The 19,113-nt window shown below is 35.4% G+C and overlaps 3 protein-coding genes and 1 long non-coding RNA gene across 5 annotated transcripts; 3 read left to right on the top strand and 1 right to left on the bottom strand.

The window, feature by feature from the left end:
- Positions 1-563: 563 nt before the first annotated feature.
- On the top strand, positions 564-3,422 carry LOC9314068. Of its 2 annotated transcripts, none has more exons than XM_002876222.2 (2): positions 564-958; positions 1,452-3,422. In XM_002876222.2, exons 1-2 carry the CDS (start codon positions 746-748, stop codon positions 3,255-3,257), a joined length of 2,019 nt encoding a protein of 672 aa, XP_002876268.1. In that variant the 5' UTR covers positions 564-745; the 3' UTR covers positions 3,258-3,422. The 2 variants fall into 2 exon arrangements, with proteins under 2 accessions (XP_002876268.1, XP_020880315.1); XM_021024656.1 differs by having other exon boundaries at positions 1,455-3,417.
- LOC9312337 (U-box domain-containing protein 3) lies at positions 3,408-6,911 on the bottom strand. The gene is made up of 5 exons (XM_002877954.2): positions 6,724-6,911; positions 5,913-6,200; positions 5,720-5,836; positions 3,815-5,638; positions 3,408-3,720 (listed from the first exon to the last, which is right to left on the bottom strand). The coding sequence occupies exons 2-5, from the start codon at positions 6,186-6,188 to the stop codon at positions 3,655-3,657; spliced, it is 2,283 nt and encodes a 760-aa protein (XP_002878000.1). The 5' UTR covers positions 6,189-6,200; positions 6,724-6,911; the 3' UTR covers positions 3,408-3,654.
- Positions 6,912-7,089: 178 nt separating this feature from the next.
- On the top strand, positions 7,090-7,712 carry LOC110228647. The gene is made up of 2 exons (XR_002332118.1): positions 7,090-7,280; positions 7,456-7,712. It is a non-coding gene; the product is annotated as an uncharacterized LOC110228647 (long non-coding RNA).
- Positions 7,713-9,749: 2,037 nt separating this feature from the next.
- LOC9314069 (protein ENHANCED DISEASE RESISTANCE 2) lies at positions 9,750-13,806 on the top strand. The gene is made up of 16 exons (XM_021024041.1): positions 9,750-9,974; positions 10,057-10,213; positions 10,378-10,452; positions 10,534-10,587; positions 10,668-10,733; positions 10,816-11,026; positions 11,094-11,140; positions 11,234-11,334; positions 11,502-11,662; positions 11,746-11,817; positions 11,905-12,350; positions 12,419-12,646; positions 12,738-12,890; positions 12,992-13,231; positions 13,312-13,413; positions 13,529-13,806. The coding sequence occupies exons 2-16, from the start codon at positions 10,061-10,063 to the stop codon at positions 13,616-13,618; spliced, it is 2,199 nt and encodes a 732-aa protein (XP_020879700.1). The 5' UTR covers positions 9,750-9,974; positions 10,057-10,060; the 3' UTR covers positions 13,619-13,806.
- The last annotated feature ends 5,307 nt before the right edge of the window (positions 13,807-19,113 follow it).

Raw genomic sequence — 19,113 nt, forward strand, 5'->3', positions numbered from 1 at the left:
ATGCCACTTTCTCATAATTCGCAGACTTAGCTCATCATCATTCCTTCTACGCCCAATCCTTTTTCATCATTTACTTTTCGTCACCAATTGTATTTCTTCATCTTCATCACCAATTTATTTCAGAAAAAAAAAGTGTTAGGACTTAGGACAATGATTTTGTAGAAGAATACTCGAAAGCCGATTATTAATTATATTGCTTATTAGTAACACCATGTTTTTTTTACTATAGACAATAGTTTTTTCATTTTGTTAGGGAATTATTCAATTAATCATTGTTGTTGAAAGTAAAATTTACATTTCCATATTCAAAATCCGATACACATAAATTTCGAAGTGGACTACCATTATCAACCCTAATTATTTTTGTCTTTTATTTTTCTAGCTTAAATTAGTGTTTACAATAATGGCAAAAAGCAGACGCATTAACTTTTGTAATTGGGCTTTACCTTCTTTCGTTTTCACTTTAATTATTTAATTAGACCTTTTTACAAGACCCAAAAAAACAAAAGTCAAAATAATCGCTAGTCTCAAAAAGTCAAGAGTAATCCTCTCTCTCTCTCTCTCTCTCTCTCTGTTTCTATCACACTCATCATGAACGTCACCACCAAACAACACTTCCATTGATCCTCATAATAATCTCCACCAATTCTCATTTCCCTCTTGGATTCTTCAAACCTCTCTCTGAAAGTTCTCATTTTTTGTTTCATTTCCTTGGATTCCACTGTTTCTATCAATTCTTACTAAAATGGTGAGCAAATGGAAGAAGATGAAGCTAGCTTTGAGTTTGAATCTATGCACTTATCTCCCACGAACCCTCGAAGAGGAACCACCATCATCAGCTTTAAATTCCACTGAGAGCTTATCAGATGCTGCTTTGCTTTCTCCTCTTAACTGGCCCATGACTCCAACACCTTCTTACCGTACAAGGTTGTCCAGAAGTATCAGCAAATCGTCAAAGGTTTGTTTCATCATGACCCATATTCTTAAATCTGTTTTATTACGAGAAAGCTTGATACTTTTGGTTGCTGAGACACTAACCTGACCTTTGTGGTTCAAGAGTTTGTCTTGCCTGATCTCTGCTTCCTGTCTTTGATTGGATTAGTCTTTTGCTCTGTTTTCGAGCTATGTGAATTGAAAATAGTATTAAAAGCTCAAATATTTCAGTCCTATTGTGTGTAGTTAGTTGTAATGAAGAAGAGCATAGTCATAATTTTGTTTCAGTGAAGCCTTTATATTCCTTAGAATAGAACATTTATCATCGTCTTTGTCCTGTTTAAAGTAGAAAAATAGTATTGTCTCCTAAGATCATGGATTCTTTCTTCTTTTAGATTTTTGTGGGTAGTTTGTTTCGTTAAGTAGCACTTGGTTTCATGTGGGTTTCTTTTCTTCTTCTGATGAGCTTGTTGACTCACAATCCCTGCATCTTTTTGTTTTCCTACTCTCTTAATCAGCAGACTTGCTCTATATGCTTGACTAAGATGAAAGAAGGTTGTGGACATGCAATTTTCACAGCTGAGTGCTCGCACATGTTTCATTTTCATTGCATTGCTTCGAATGTGAAACACGGCAACCAAGTTTGCCCAGTGTGCCGAGCTCAATGGAAGGAAATCCCTATACAGAAGCCGAGTTTGGATCTTCCTTATTATCCCTTTGACCGGTTCAATAATGATGCAGCCATTAGGCTTATCCGCTGCTTACCTCCTTCTCAACGAGCTATGAACCAAGGGCATCCTGAGCCAGCTATTTTCGATGATGATGAACGGTTAGAGGCGCAAATTGTTTTTCTTGGTGAAACTGATGCTTTGGAGAAGGAGAACTGTGATTCTGTGCGAATGATGAACATGAAAATGTATCCAGAGGTCTCAGCTGTACCACAATCCAAGTCCTGTGAGAATTTTGATATATTAGTGCATCTCAAAGCAGTTACTGGTGATCAGATTTCTCAGTATCGCCGAGCGCCAGTTGATTTAGTTACAGTGCTAGACGTCAGTGGTAGTATGGGAGGAACTAAGCTAGCACTTCTGAAACGAGCAATGGGTTTTGTGATTCAAAATCTTGGGTCCAGTGATAGGCTCTCAGTGATTGCTTTCTCTTCAACAGCTCGCCGTCTCTTCCCTTTAACACGAATGTCTGATGCAGGAAGACAGCAAGCCCTTCAAGCTGTTAACTCATTGGTTGCAAATGGTGGGACCAATATCTTCGATGGTCTTAGAAAAGGTGCTAAGGTTATGGAAGATAGACGAGAGAGAAATTCTGTTGCCAGCATTATCCTTTTGTCTGACGGGCGAGATACCTATACTACGAACCATCCTGATCCAAGTTACAAGGCGATGCTTCCTCAGATCCCTGTTCACTCTTTTGGTTTTGGATCAGATCATGATGCTTCGGTGATGCACTCAGTCTCTGAATTCTCTGGTGGAACCTTCTCTTTCATTGAAAGTGAGTCTGTGATCCAGGATGCTCTTGCACAGTGCATTGGTGGACTTTTAAGCGTCGCAGTGCAGGAGCTACGAGTAGAAATTGAAGGTGTGTGCCCAAATGTTCGACTTAGCTCGATAAAAGCTGGGAGTTACTCTAGCCTTGTAAATGGTGATGGCCACTCAGGATTGGTTGATCTTGGTGATCTTTATGCCGATGAAGAGAGGGATTTTTTGGTTTCTATCAACATCCCTGTCGAGGAAGATGGACATACACCATTACTAAAGCTGAGATGTCTCTACATTGATCCCTTGACAAAGGAGATTACAACGGTTGAAAGTCCCGTGCTTCAGATTCGTAGACCAGAATATGTTGCTGAAGAAGAAGTTGTCCCCATCGAAGTGGTCAGGCAAAGAAACAGATTCCTAGCTGCAGAGGCAATGGCCCAAGCAAGAACATTAGCCGAGCATGGAGATTTAGAGGCAGCCGTTAAAGCCATTGAGAATTTTAGATTGCTTTTGGCAGAGACGGTTGCAGCAAAATCCCGTGATAGGTTTTGTGTTGCTTTGGACTTGGAACTGAAGGAAATGCAAGGTAGAATGAGGAGTAGTCACGTGTACGAGGCATCGGGAAGAGCTTATATTCTTTCTGGACTTAGCTCACACTCATGGCAAAGAGCAACAGCGAGGGGAAATTCAAGGGACTTTGTCCAGGCTTATCAGACTCCATCAATGGCTGAGATGCTACGTCGGTCACAGGCCATGTTACTGGTTAGTCCATCACATCAAAGACTCATTCAGCCATTGCTGTCTTTTGCTTCACAACCAAAGCCAAGGTAAAAGAACAAATTTTGACATCAATCCAATGCTTTCTGTACGAGTAGTTAAGTAGCAAGCTTAAACTTGTTTTGTCTGTAAAGAAACAAGCAAAAGCAGTCAAAACAGTTGGAGGAATGTAACATAGATATATAATGAATAGTGGGTTTAGAGTTTGGGAATATCTTTTGTAGTAAATCTTCATTGCCTCTATATACTCAAAACTCACAAATTGCACATATATATAACTACAGCAACATTAACACAATACATAACAAGAACCCAACACAAAACGAGACACCGAGACAGAAGAGAAGACACTATTCTCCAGCTAATGTTCTTGGCAAAATGAAAGAAAATAAAAATTTCTAGCAAAATAAATCTCCCGGGGGGAAATGTTCAAATGGTGTCTCTTCATGAATCATGATCTACCTTTCTTCATCCTTGCATCTCTTTGGTTTCGGAAGTGGCTGAGAAGTTGCTGTGCCTGCAAAGAATAATAATATTCAGATATCTCGATCAAAAAGAAACTGAACTTGGTGTGTTTTCGTGTAACCGTAGAAGAAGAATATAGTCTTTACCTTCTCTTTTGCTCTCTGTGTACCAGACTGAGACAAGGCAACAAGCGGAGGTATGGCGCCTTCTTGCAAGACCAGAGTGCAAAACTTGGGACTGTTCAGACATAACTGAAGCAACACAGAAGCTGCATTCTCTTTCCCTCTCTGAGATCCTAAGTCAACAGTCTCAACAAGTAATGGAATCCCACCTTCCCTCACGATTGCTTGACGCCCTTCTCCAACTGCAGAAAGATTTGCAAGAAGAGCAACTGCTTTATCAACCATCTCTAAATCTGGGTCCAACAGCTCTACAAGATACTTAATCGCCTTAGCTTGCACAATACGGGCCTTGTTATCATGAGTTATCGATAGATTGAACAAAGCAGAGGCGGCGTCTTTCTTTCCTCGAAATGTTCCTTTACCAAGAAGATTCACCAAAGCTTGTATCGCTGCGTTAGACTGGCCTATTCGTTCCCTGTTGACCTGCAGAACAGACAGACTGAACAATGTTGCTGCTGAATTCTCTTTGGCTCTGTCATTTCCTGTGTTCAAAACATGAACAAGCGGTTCTATCGCCCCGGCTTCCACAATCATGGCTTTGTTTAGTTCACTGATCGAAAGGTTCAGAAGAGCCGTGACTGCGTGTTCTTGGGTTAGCTTTTCTTCTGAGTATAAAAGTGACAGCAGTGGAGTGATAGCACCACAACGCCCGATATGAACACGATTTTCAATGCTGTTAATGGTGAGATGACGTATTTCAGCTGCAGCAGCAGTCTTCACTTTGTTAGATCCATTTTTAAGATCTTCTACCAATTTTATGGTATGTGAAGTCATCATTGTTCCTGAATCATCTAAATCCTGTACAGAACACTCATAAGTCTTCGCTGCGCTATGCTCATGATTTACATTGCTTGAACTTTCTGAGTTTTTCTTGGGAGACATCTCACTGGAGCTTTGGTGATTCCCTAGTATACTTTCTGTCTCATGGGTCACCGAAGGCACATAATCAACAGATGAGACAACACTGCAAACTGATTCACTCCTGCTGTGAGTGTAAGACTGCCCCGGAGACAAAAGTTCGAATATCTCAAGATCCTTGCTTTGAGATTCCCCGCATAAACTGACAGGCACGTTGATCTTTAGTTTCTCAAACCCATTTCCAGTTTCAAGAGATGATCTTGAGGTAAAACTGCTACTCCGTAAAGAAAACCGAAAACTCTCGGTGCGGTTAAAGTCTTGAGAACCCATGTTATTAGCCATGGATGAAGCATCACCACCATCATACTGATGACAAGAGTTAGTAGCAAGGTTGATCCTGTTTGCCTCCAACCAACTCGCTATCATAGCCTTAACCGTGTAATTGGGAATGAGTTCTTGATGAGTCAGCACCTGCCGCGTCCTGGGACAAACAGCTAACCCGTTATCAAGCCATTTCTTAATAGATGTTCTGTCAAATGTCTGTCCTGAAGCTACTATTACCGGATCCAGCATGAGTTCCGTTGACAAAGGACATCGGAAATACGGGGGTATCGAGATACCTTTAGCCACTTCAAGAAACTCCGTTTTAAGCATGTGTTCACGAATGCACAAGACGAGTTCTATCAATTGTTCGGTTTGTTCCATATCTTCTTTCGACTTGCTGGCCTGGGATCTTATCCTCTCCTTCTCCACAGCAATGCTTTCCTTTAAGAGATCTTGGTTTGATATCAATCCAAGCATTTGAATTATGCTTTGCAGATGATGGTTATCCAAAGAGGCAATATCATCTTTCTGATTCCGTAAAGCATTCTCCATGTGTTCGGTTAATGTCCCCTCTTGCTTAAAACTCTCAATCTCCTGCACGCAGCGCTGAAACCGTTCCAAGAGATTAATACAAATGGCTGCAAAGAAGACACATAGGGCTAAAGAAACGAAGAAATACTAGTTTACCTCTACACTTTGTACGCTTGAAGTTTCCGGACTTGACTGTGATAACTGAAGAAGTATGCGACTAATCTCCAAGGAACAAGTTTGGACCTTTCCCAACAAAACCTCGCATTGAAACACCTGCACAACAACAATGCATTGAATAATACTGAAAGCTGCACGAAAACTGAAATGAGAACTTATATCATCAACTTACACCAAACAGCTTGCTCAACTTTGGTGACCAGTCCTCTAAGAACTCCCGAGCCTGGTTAATAACGGAATCAAGGTCTTCACATCCTTTATATAAGCAGTCATCAGAAGGTATCTTGCAATCAACAACTTCATCGAGCAACGGTTTCAAGAGCTTCAACAAGAGAACCATATTTCCAATACATGTTTGTATAGGAATAAATCTTATGGTCTGGCACGCGACCAGATGAAGATACCGAGATATACTGTTAAGAAGACATCGAAAAGGCACAGGATCCATTCAACTATCAAGCTGGACAACACAAAAACAAAACACACACATATCATCAACTTGTGAACATTTTAATCTTTCACAATAGACCTCATGGCTTAGAAAAAAAAGTCAAGACTTTATCTTTTAACACAAATTTTCTGATAGAACAAGATATAAAAAGCATTGACTTTTTGACTTATTTGTCTGAGAAGACAGACATGACTAGATTCAGTCAATTCTTTGTGGAGAACTGAAAAAAAGGAAGTAAATTTAAACAGAGACTTGACTTGCGCACATTCTATCAACAGATGTTTCTGCTTTCTCATTTCCTTTTTGCCTTATATTTGATTAAACTATTTACAGTCTAATAAAAGTGGGAGTAAACAACAGAATACGTTATATTCCTCTGAATCTGATAAACCTAAAAAAGAATCTCAACAAACAAAGACAATTCAACGAAATAAGACAGAACAGTGAAAAACCCACAAGTAAGGAACCCTAACTTATTACAAAGCTAATGTCGGATTTGGAAAAAATGAAATGTAAGGAGGTGGAGAGATACCCAAGAAGATTCAAGTGATGGAAGAAGAAAAGGAATCGAGGTATCAAGGGAACAAGGCGGCGATCATTCGAGCTTGCAAGAGGAATAATGAATGACGAGTTTCCAAAATTATCTAAAGATTGGTTCTTTGCTTACACAAAGAGAGGAGAGAGAGAGAGAAAGAGACTGATGCAAGAATTAAGGGGATCAAATTCTCGGGAGCTCCTCCAACTCCAAAACTTTTCTCAAATACTCTTGTTTTAAAATTAAATTTAATTATGATTTTTTTTAAATCGAAAAAGGAGAGAAAGACCTCTTAACCCTTGAAAATATTTAATATTCACGACCTAACCAAGCTAATTGGGTCAAAAAGTACTTGAATCCCTTTTTATTGGGTTGTGACCAATTAAAACGAGTAAAACACTATTTTCTAGGGTTGAACAGATCCGATCGTTTCCTTTTTATTTTTTTAGGGTTCGTTCAACCTTTGCAAAAAATCCTTCGACATTTGACAGTTTATTTTTCTTCTACTTCTTCGACGTCAAACTTGGTATAACTACGGACAACTACGTCTTTGTGTAAGTTAAAATCAAGTTTTAATTTTGGGTTTTGTATAAAATCGATTGAAATTAGGGATACCATAGTTAATCGTTAGTCGATTTTGTTTGTGTAGAATCTGAAGTGATGGAATGGAAGTGCTAATAGAATCGTTTGAATGAACGTGATAATCTAATCGATTGATTTTGTTTGTAGGTTTGTGCAAGAGAGTAGTGGTTCGAACAAAAAACCCAATTGTATCGCTACAGAACTAGACAAAATCATTGAAGAAGAATATGCCATAACTGGATTATGAAGCAACAAATTCAAGCTCTCGCGGGGATTCAACATTATAATCTATACACTTTGGACAACTAATAGAACTTGGTATAACTATGTTGGTTTTGTAACTTAGAAATCTGGCATAACTACGTCAGTTTGTTAAATTTAGTACAACTTGGTTAGTATGGTTATTTGAAATTTTTGTACAACTAGGTACAACTTGGTACGTAGTTGTACTACCCAGATTTTGTTCTCTCTCGTCCTCTTTCTCTTCTATAGTACAAAATAAAAAATTAAAAAAATTTCAAAATTTTAAAACCTTAAAAAACGTGGGTCAAACTTCTCAGGGTCAAACTAAGCCGTCATAAATTGCAAGTGGGCGCCGCAAAACAAGTACATCTGCCAGGTGGCACTGCAAAAATGAACACAGTTATTCCTAGTTTTCAAGTTGTACTCGCATATACACAGTTGTACTTTTTGAGATTTTTTGAATAATTAGTTATACTTGGATTGAAACTAATTTTTTGTAGTTAAACCCATGATTTTAGTTATTTGAGGTACATTTCCTATGTTTTCAAGCAAAAATATCTGTCAAAACATTATTTTTGTGTGTTTTGCAATGTAATAGGGATAACAATAAGAAAATCATCTTAAAAGTATAAGGTCTTTCTTGAACAAAAATGAGTTTAATGGAAATTATCCTATAAATTTTGTTTAACTAATGTTATTTAAGAAGATTTGTTAAATTATTGGTTAAGTTTCTAAAGTGCATATGAAGAGTTTATAAATAGTCTAACTAATTTTATTAAAAAATTTGTATAAAATGAGTTTACTGAAAACTATCCTATAAATTTTGTTTAACTAATGTTATTTAAGAAGATTTGCTAAATTATTAGTTAAATTTCTAAAGTGCATATGAAGATTTTATAAATTATCTAACTAATTTATTAAATTACATATAAAGATTTGTTAAATTGGTCGTAGTTGTACCATTAAGAAACTAAGCTTTACCAAGTTGTACAAAATATAAAGTATCAAAAATTAAATACAGACACACATACACAAATACGGACTGACATGGAATGTTATGATTGGTCAAAATAATAGCTTCTGATTGGTCAAATTGTTTTTGTTATTTATTATTAAATTTGATTTTCTAAGGGTAAAATGGGGATTTTGTATTTCATTAAGAGTATGAGAGTGTATGTGATTTTTGGAGAGTATATAGATTGATAGGTCAAGAGTAAAGAACTCCTCAGATTTGAACCCGAATTAATGCAACGAAACAGAGAAAATAGGAAATAAAAAAAATAGTAAGTAATGGCGGGGGGCCCCAAGTTGGGTTTTTTTTGCAGGTATCTCTACTGTTTCTGTAATGTGGAGTTTCTCTACTGTCTTTTTTTTTTTTGTTCTTTTTATGTTTCTGAGTATAATAAAATTAACGCTAAGATTGTTTGCCTTGACAAAAGAATAGTTAAGGTTGAAATTGGGAATTTGTTAAATCATTACTTTTAAGATTAGGAATTATGTCAAAGGAGAAGAAGATTCATTGGTCCTTGGAGATAAGAAGGTACAATGATTAACTTTTTTATTTTTGGGTAATCTATGGGTTTCTTTCTACATCAATATTTCAGATTTCTTTTTTCTTTTTTGTCAACATAAATCAGAATTCAGATTGATATTTGGTATTCCCCTATTTTTTTTCTCTCTTTTTTCCTATACCAAATAGAAAAGTCAAAGAAATGTTGGGCCATATGAAACAAATTGATGGGTTAAGCCCAATTAATAGGTTAGGCCCGTTATTGTTTTGTAACGAACTGAATCTTTGGTCTTTCTCAGTTTAGAACAACAAATTCTTGTTTGGAAATAAGATTTTTAATAGTCGGACGATATATACTAACTTGTGACTTGTGTAAGTGTAATGTGTTGTTCTTGTTGGGGTTACTTGTTTCTACAATAGTCACTGATTACTCGTTAATGATTCCACTAATTTGGTCAGTCATTTACCGTACGATTTAACAACTTAGCTTTTGGAACCTTCTTATAAACAAGAAAATATCGAAGGGTACGAATAGCAGAATTAATTAAAAAAAATTTAAAAATCTAATTATAGAATTTAAACCTAAAGACAGAAGCGCCAATCATTTAACCTCACACAATTAGCAGGCAATTTTTAACCAACGATGTTGAAAATTTATAACCAAAACGAAACGTAACAACAATGAAAGAAGAACAACACAAAATAACTATTTGTTTTTCTCTCTTGATTGAGAGAAAAACAAAAAAAATAATCTAAAAAAATAATTTTTTTCTTTGCAGCTGATCTTTCATATTTTTGATTCTCTGTTTCGCTTCGGCGGAATCAGAGAATCGCTTCAAGTTACAAATTCGAGACAAACACGTTTTGTGATATCGAATTTATATTCGTTTACGGGGAAGAAACATTTCAAGTGGTAAAGCATTTTCTTGATGAATTCTGTGTAGAAATTTTGAATCGTTTGATGAAATTTAAAACTAAAAAAATGGATTTTGTAGAGAAATGGGCGTGTCTCAAACCGACGGAAGAATGGAAGGTTGGCTTTATACCATCAGACATAACCGATTTGGCCTTCAATTTTCCCGTAAACGATATTTCGTTCTTCTAGAAAACAACCTTACAAGTTTTAAATCTGTACCATCCGATCACAATGAGGTTTGTCTTTTAAACTTTTTCACATCTTTTCTTTGTCTCCTAGGATACATTTTGTTCACATGTCATGAATTACGTATAGATACAAAACAACGTGAATAAGTATACTATGATATATCAACGAATGAGCCATTTGAAACTCCAAAAAAGTTATGTTTTATGTGTAGGAACCTGAGAGAAGAGCATCTTTAGATTGTTGTATTCGGGTTACCGACAATGGAAGAGAGAGTTTCCATAGGAAGGTACCAACTTTTATATATTAATAAGCCTATAATTTCTCTATTTCACAGCAAATTTTAGTAATTAGTATTATTTTGTTTCAGATTCTTTTCATATTCACTCTTTACAACACTTCGAACCATTTGGATCAACTAAAGGTTTGTTTCAATGGTTTTGTCTTTATTCTCAGACTTCCCCTTTTGTGTAAATAATCAGTTAGGTTTCTTACTTCCTACAGTTGGGAGCAAGTAGTCCTGAAGAAGCAGCCAAATGGATCCGATCATTGCAGGATGCTTCACAAAAGGTTTTTTTTTTAACAGTTGTAACATTTTCTTTACACTATAAATTTTAGAGACTTTTCTTCATTGGATTTATGTTTTCATCAGGGGTTTCAATTTCCGGATTGCGAATTTGTATCTCATGCTGAGAAGGGACTTGTGAAGCTTGATGTATCAAAGAGGAACCGTCGCAAAAACTCTGTGGACTGGACAAATTACTCATCCACAAATTACTCATCAACATCATTGAATGTCGAAACAGTAGTTGCGCATGATGTCATTGCACCTTCTCCATGGAAAATCTTTGGATGCCAAAACGGTAAGAAAAGACAATATTTCTTGTCTTTCAAGAAACCGCTGGCCTTATTCAAACTTTTGAATTTCAGGTTTACGCCTTTTCAAAGAAGCTAAAGATTGGGATTCCCGCGGAAGGGTAATACTTATTTGTTCATATTATTGCATTATCTTTGAATCATAATTGGTTTCTTCACTTATTTTCTTTTGCTGAAACCTATTGCACTTGCAGCATTGGGATGATCACCCTGCAATAATGGCAGTTGGGGTCATTGATGGTACTTCAGAAGATATTTTTAATACGTTAATGTCTCTCGGTCCCCTAAGATCAGAGTAAGCTCTATAAATTTTGAGAACTTGTCCTATTAGGTCGAGTTTCACTTACTTTGTTTCCAAGTTAGCCACTTTAGGTCTACATATTTATCTGGTTTTCAGCTTAGGATTTACTTGCTTATTATGAATTATATTAAGAGATTGAAACTTTGTTGGATTTCTTGCAGATGGGACTTCTGTTTCTACAAAGGTAGTGTGGTGGAGCATCTTGATGGACACACAGATATAATCAATCTTCAGTTATACAGTGATTGGTTGCCATGGGGCATGAATCGAAGAGACTTATTGCTGCGACGTTACTGGAGAAGGGAAGAAGATGGAACATATGGTATGATGTTTATTCTTGATAATGTTCTTGATTTGTTGAGTTTTCGGGTTTATATATAACCTTCTTAACCTTGAATATCACAGTGATACTTTGTCACTCTGTTTATCACAAGAACTGCCCACCAAAGAAGGGATACGTTCGCGCTTGTGTCAAAAGTAAAGTTTCTTACTTCATTCTAATTTGGTTTTTTCCATATCAAAAGTTAGAAGGGACCTAATATAGTAAGGGACATCTGAATGTAGGTGGTGGTTATGTGGTGACTCCGGCGAACAACGGGAAACAATCACTAGTAAAGCATATGGTAGCCATTGATTGGAGAAGCTGGAACTTATACATGAGGCCATCTTCTGCAAGATCCATAACTATCCGTGTGGTTGAGAGGGTTGCAGCATTACGCGAAATGTTCAAAGCGAAACAAGGAAATGGCTTCACTGACTTCGTTTCAGGGGAGTTTTTGGACACCAAACCCTGCTTATCCAAAATCAACACTAGGCCCCTTAAAACAGAGGCCAAAGAGGTTGATCTAGAGACTGTGAAGGCTGAGGAAATGGATAAACCTACTTCAGCACGCAATAGTTTGATGGACTTAAATGATGCTTCTGATGAGTTTTTTGACGTTCCTGAGCCCAACGAGTCTACCGAGTTTGATAGCTTTATTGATACCTCTCCATATTCTCAAGGACATCAGGTAATTTTCTGCTTAACCACTTTGCTTGTGGATCAAACTAATTTGAAAGGTGTGTGTGTGTATTTCAGCTCAAGATACCAACACCAGCTGGTATTGTTAAGAAACTTCAAGATCTAGCCATTAATAAGAAAGGCTATATGGATTTACAAGAAGTGGGTTTGGAGGAAAATAACACCTTCTTCTATGGAGCTACTCTTCAAAAAGATCCAAGTCTCACTCTGCCTTGTAGTTGGTCTACCGCAGATCCATCGACATTCTTGATTCGTGGAAACAATTATCTAAAAGATCAACAAAAGGTAATCCATCTTTTAGTTTACAAATATGTTTTTGTTCTTCTTGAATCTTAAATGCAAAGTGCTGATGATGTTTGTACTTCTCAAACGATAGGTAAAAGCAAAAGGCACATTGATGCAAATGGTTGGAGCGGACTGGATAAGTTCGGATAAGAGAGAAGATGATCTTGGTGGACGAGTAGGTGGTCTAGTTCAAGAATTTGCAGCGAAAGGCGGTCCCGAGTTTTTCTTCATTGTAAACATACAGGTGAATGAATTTTGAGAGCTTATAAATCTAAAGAATCAATGGTTTTTATAATAGACATTAATTGTTAAGAGACACTAATTAATAGAAAATGTATGAATCAGGTCCCCGGTTCGGCTATGTACTCTCTAGCATTGTACTATATGCTGAAAACTCCATTGGAAGAGCATCCTTTGTTAGAGAGTTTTGTGAATGGTGACGATGCTTATCGCAACTCGCGCTTTAAACTAATCCCTCATATCTCCAAAGGTTCGTGGATTGTGAAACAAAGTGTGGGAAAGAAGGCTTGCTTGGTTGGTCAGGCTCTTGAAGTTCGTTACACCCGCGGCAAGAACTACTTAGAGGTAAGATATGAATAAAAGTTGATCGTGTATGTGATATGATAACATAATCATAATGTTTATGGGCTTTATTTCTTTCTCAGCTTGACATTGATGTTGGGTCTTCAACTGTTGCAAGAGGTGTAACCAATCTTGTTCTTGGGTATCTCAACAATTTGGTTATAGAAATGGCATTTTTGATACAGGTATGCAAAAAAACGGAAAACAATGTTTTAAGTTTTTCGAATTGTAAGATTTACTGTTCAGTTTATGGATCACATAATGATCATTTTCAATGTTTTTTTTTTAAACACGAATCAGGCAAATACAGCAGAGGAACTACCAGAACTGCTACTAGGAACATGTCGGCTCAATTATCTTGATGTCTCAAAATCTGTAAAAGAAAGATGAGACATCCCTAAGAACAAACAATATTGCAGGAGCAGAGGATATTTTCGATACTTTGTTTCTTTGTAAAAGCTGTGTTTCTTGTTATGTCAACTCGTTTTCACACTCAAAACTGATGTATAGTCAGGATCAGTAGTTTGGTTCTTTGTGTTATCTGATCCAAGATTGAATAAATAAACTTGTTGATAAGACATGAAAGTCCACAGGAGTGCTTCATTTTGCACACAAAACAAAAACAAAAACAGAGGAACTAGTTACTTGCGAAACACTTAACAGATCTTCTTCTGTATTTCCTTTAAACCCTATTTGACACTAGGTTTCTGTACAATCAAATAGCAAAGACGATAAGTGGTCCGATATGTACTAAAACGTTGGAAACTACCATAGTTGATTTTGTACTAATTTAAATACATTTTCTTTCGATCACTGAACCAACTAAATATTAGCTTTCTAATATTGGAATTCTGGGACTACAAAAATATTATTAGAGTGAGTGAGTGTGATTAATGAATAAGAAACTGTGGGGTTGAATAGCGTTGCGTGCCTCCGAAAGCAAAGGAGTCTCTTTCAGTGGGTTACAGGTTTCTTCCGGTTCAACTGTCGGCACCGACACATCTCTCTAACTATTCTTCTGTTTTGTTTTCCTAGTTTTTACCTTATTTTTCCTTTGTCTTTTTCTTTTCCACGTCAAAAACACTATTGGTTTATTCTATTTCTTTCTTGAAAATAAGATATTTTGACTATATATCATTAGTTAAACTTTTTAACACATTACAGATGATCATCCACAATAGAAAAATGTAGTAATGTAGCACAGATTCACTCGAAACAACGACATATAAATCCACCTTTCGCATGCTATAACGACATCAGAAATGTTGCGACCACAACTATCAAGAAGTTGAGTCTCTATAGAAATTAAACTCTAGGCATGCTATAGATCCAATTTAATCATTTAGTTAAACACTAAACCATTCACAGATTACAAACCCTATAACGTTTAAAATTCAGTATATATTTACATACCCGCATAGAGAAAAGTCCAGTAATCCCAAAAACAAAGCATTCACATTCCGAATGAATCAAACGAAGTCCAGATAGAGCATATAAATAAAATAAGATGTGAACATATTAACTACGTGTTGAAAAACACAAAGACAAACCTTCACGTCCAATAGCGCCGGTGGATACATAATTGTACACTGCAAGTGTCAAAATAAAAAATCACAAGATTGAATTGTGTTTAGCAACTTTTTGTATGTACTAAAAATCATTTATTTTATACTTTTTTTTTTGATGATTACTTGATTAGGATGTTTTGGGTCCGTGAGTCTATACATTACCCACAGGCATGACGAACAGACCATATAATTTAACTCTTGTTTGGAAAGCATAAATCATTTATTGCAATTTCTCATGCTTTTAAATATATTAATACTCTCTCCGTTTCACAAAGAATGTCGTATTAAGGTTTAATTTTTATTTTACAAAGAATGTCGTTTTATATGACAAGATAATAGAGAGGTGATGGCGAATAGAGAGATGATGGCGAATAAACAACGAATATGAAATATTTAAAATGAATTGTTGGTAAGGTGAGTACGTGTGTTTCTACTTTCTATCCATACCTACATTTATCAAATTGCTGCGTACTTGAATATGAAATATATAGTGGTTTTTTTTTGCTTTTTTTTGTTGTTAAAGGGAAATATATTTTGTGTTACTTTTGGTTTGCTGTTTTGGTCGCTTATCTATTTACCTACATGGCTAATTGGCTACATTCATCAGATTGGTAACAGATCGAGAATCCACATTGCTAAAGAGTTTGTGTTTTTTGTTTTATTCACATATTTTCATGATTCCTTTGTTTTGCACGTGATATAACGTCAAAGTACCATTTTAAGAATCTCGACACTCGACTCAACACTATTAAGCGTTGTCAACGATTTATATTTTCTTAATTCTCACGTCGGGGTTCGCTCATAGGCTCTTTCTTTTTTTTTTAATCGAGTGGTTTTGAATTTATTAATTAATATTTTTCTCAAAAAATTTGGTGTCATTCTCAAACGTGCTCTCAACCTTTCATAGAGAAATAATACATATATATGTATCATGTATGTTCCCTAAATGCTCCAAAGCATACGAATAAACCTAAATATTAATGAACGAAATATATGGATACAACTAAACCTCGAGCTAGAACATATATTAGGATGACAGATCAAAAAATAAGCTATGCGCCATAAATATTTATTTTTATTCTTTTTTTTTATAAACCCTATCGGCTGATCCGGTCAGTCTCGGTAGAAACGCACCGAAGTGCTTTATAGTGGACTTCTCTCAGAAAGGCCACCACAATGTATATCCCGAGTTTGTAATGTTTTCCGACTAATGACAGGGAGTAGTCAGACTGTCTGCATTTCTGACTACCATATAAACCAATTAGGCGAAAGCCCAACTGACAGACTTCCCAAACAAATGTGTTTTTTGTTTTCAGGGAGAATCGAACTCGGGTCTGAAAGTTTCACCTTTCACCAAAACTTCCTTTACTACTAGACGACCACATATGTTTGGGCTAATTTCATCTTCCACCAACTCAAAAGGAAAGAAATCTATGAAAATTTGATGACAGGTAAGCTATCACTAGTTGCGATTATGTGGTGAAATGTTGTCACTAACATCACGTTAAAATAGCTCTATCACAAAAAATGGTGAAAAAATTCCATCACCGTCGAACTATATATATATATATCATGTTTCATAAGTAAAAACATTGAATATTTTTTACTCAAAACAATCCAGTAAATTGTCTGCCGCTGATAATATTATTAGTGATTATTTGAGTAATGAACTACTAATGTTACCAAATTTTATTTAGCTCAGTTGGCTGATGTCGATTTACATGGGAAATAACATGTGGAGAGTTCGATTCAACATGTTTAAACTTTTATTTTTTTCTTCCAAAAATCAATTGTTTTCCGTTTTTTTGGCTTGTAGTCCAAATATTCTTAAGACTAAACTGGTTGTAATCGTATTCGTATGATGCAATCTCAGAAATATCAACACATATTAGATCTTCGACTATTTTATCTACAATCATAATAATTTGAATATATTCAAACATGTTTTGAACGTAAGTTAAATGATCTAATGATTTACGTTAATGTTGTTGTATCAACCATCCAAAATTGAAATCCGCATATCATATATTATAAACAAAAGTAAATAATATATAACAGTGAATCCGGCCGAATCCAATTTTATCTTTATCAGTATGATTTTCAAAGACTAAATTTTTTTGACTAAAAGTACTTGACATGAGTCTTTATCTTCTTAAGCTAGTAATTCCAAATTGAAGGGACGATAGCCTAAACCACTTTTTAAAAAATAATAATGATTTTGGTTTAGACCAAAAAAAAAAAGTATATAATTTGGTGTCTTTAGTTGAAATACCATGTGAAGAATTGCTGACAAACTGCTTTATACAGTATACACCAAAACTCAGAGGTTCATGAATAGTCCAAATCATATCAAATAAATGAATATATACAAATATAAATCGGATAGATAGATAATGAAAAAAAAATAAGCAGTGCATGTGGATGATTATTATAGAGTTAGTGAATAATTGAATCGATCCGTTGATCCTAGGACTTGTTGGATTAGAGATTTTTATATATTCGTACGCCGAAGTGAGTCCTTCCATCCCCAAGAGCTAGTAGAGTTCGCACACTACTAGGACCCACACCGTCACATGATCTAACGTGGAGATTGTTGGACACGTGTTCGATTCCCATTCGTCCCAGTTAGAAATATTCATTTGTCAGAAAGAAGAGTACCGATCCCTAGGCAAAACCACGTGATTGTTGAATGATGTAATTATTTCAAATTGTGCATCTTCTACTTAATCTTCCTTTGTTTTAAATTAATCAAAATAACACGTAAAACAGTTTTTATAAAATCGTATCTTGTCACGTATTTTAGACAAGAGTGGGTCCTAACGAAAACATGGGCTCTTACTTGCTCGCAAGTCACCCGCGCCCTCTCACCTCTTCTATGTGCACATGCTAATCCTCCACCGACTAGATACGCATACGGTCGCATATCGTATATTATACGTTATCAATACGGTCAACCGTACCAAAAAAATGTTTATAATTTACTACCACCCCCTACCCCGCCAACATTTCTGTATCATTATTACTATTAACTATAAATTATGTGTCACGGATTTGTATTACTCTTGTGATAGAGCCTTAGAGGTGGTGGCAATTTAATTTTTTCATTTATTATATTTGTATATGTGGACACATTTAAGTGTAACTTTATTTAGTCATGTACTTGTTGAGATCATGGAAAGAAATCTTTTGAGGAGTTTAGCCTTTTTCTAATACAAAGCGTAAAACTAAGCTAGTATATATATAAAGTTAACGTTTTAGTTCTTCAATTAATTTGGATTTAATATTTTCTATTTTTATATGATTTAAAGATATGTTCAGTTTAAAGCAGAAGTCTTACCAAACTCATATTTAGCGTTTCGTAAACAATTTAGATCAATGTCATACATGCGCTTGAGTTACTTTTATTGGACCTAAAATTTATTTGGTTAGAGAAACTAAGGTTTCCTACATAAATCTACTCTTTTAATCAATATTTGTTGAGATGTCTTAATCAATTTAAGTTTAATGATCGACGACACACATAAGAGAAGCCTTTTCTTTTTATGCCGGAAGTTATACGAACATTTTTGGTCCCAACCATATATAGGCCGAGGTTCAAAAAATTTCATAGCATAATAAGCATGACATTAAATAAAAAAGAATAATGTACTTTATTTTGCTATAATACATGAAGTGATCTCAACATACAACCATTGACGGAATGTAATATATGTATATAGACACATAGTACATGACTTTTTCTATGTTTATAATATATATACATAGTACATGTCTTTATATGTTTATAATTTTAAGAAAAATAGCACCTACATATACTGATATACATATATATAGCTTTTTGTCATTTGGAGAGTAATGGGGAGAACTCTTTCAGAAGAAAGTGATCGTGTATGGAGTGAGGTCCAAGTTAGTTACTGAAAATATATACTAAAAAGGAAGAAAAATAAAAGAAAGAAAGTGAAAAAGTAGAGCCTTAGAAAATCAGCATTAAATTAAATAGGTCGATCATGTTGTTTTATTTTTAATTTCTATTTCTTTAGGAAAGAGTATGCTTGAAGTAAGGAAGCTAAGAGTATTGTTGAAGTTAGCTTAAGAAAATGGTGATATAGAAGATAACCTCAAAGGAAAACTCATTGGATATGTCTAAAAATGTGGAGTTCTTTGGATTTGAATTCATTGTGTCTTCGATTTTTGGTGACTGCGTACAGTGTTCTCCATAATCTATTATATTATTATTTTTTTTTGTTAACCTAATCAAGTTTATCCATTTATTTTTATGATTTGGTATATCATCATTGTTCAGTAAGACTGGAAACT

The sequence above is a fragment of the Arabidopsis lyrata genome (assembly GCF_000004255.2).
Source record: "Arabidopsis lyrata subsp. lyrata unplaced genomic scaffold ARALYscaffold_5, whole genome shotgun sequence".
Lineage (NCBI taxonomy): Eukaryota > Viridiplantae > Streptophyta > Magnoliopsida > Brassicales > Brassicaceae > Arabidopsis > Arabidopsis lyrata.

What these genes read in the sequence shown, in the direction of transcription:
- LOC9314068 (XM_002876222.2), top strand. Translation starts at nt 746, where the DNA reads ATGGTGAGCAAATGGAAGAAGATGAAGCTAGCTTTGAGTTTGAATCTA. An exon ending in GTATCAGCAAATCGTCAAAG is followed by an intron (nt 959 to 1,451) that starts GTTTGTTTCATC and finishes TCTCTTAATCAG; the next exon opens with CAGACTTGCTCTATATGCTT.
- LOC9312337 (XM_002877954.2), bottom strand. Translation starts at nt 6,188, where the DNA reads ATGGATCCTGTGCCTTTTCGATGTCTTCTTAACAGTATATCTCGGTAT. An exon ending in AGTTGAGCAAGCTGTTTGGT is followed by an intron (nt 5,837 to 5,912) that starts GTAAGTTGATGA and finishes GTTGTTGTGCAG; the next exon opens with GTGTTTCAATGCGAGGTTTT. An exon ending in CAAGCGTACAAAGTGTAGAG is followed by an intron (nt 5,639 to 5,719) that starts GTAAACTAGTAT and finishes GAACGGTTTCAG; the next exon opens with CGCTGCGTGCAGGAGATTGA.
- LOC9314069 (XM_021024041.1), top strand. Translation starts at nt 10,061, where the DNA reads ATGGGCGTGTCTCAAACCGACGGAAGAATGGAAGGTTGGCTTTATACC. An exon ending in ACCATTTGGATCAACTAAAG is followed by an intron (nt 10,588 to 10,667) that starts GTTTGTTTCAAT and finishes TACTTCCTACAG; the next exon opens with TTGGGAGCAAGTAGTCCTGA. An exon ending in ATCTAAAAGATCAACAAAAG is followed by an intron (nt 12,647 to 12,737) that starts GTAATCCATCTT and finishes CTCAAACGATAG; the next exon opens with GTAAAAGCAAAAGGCACATT.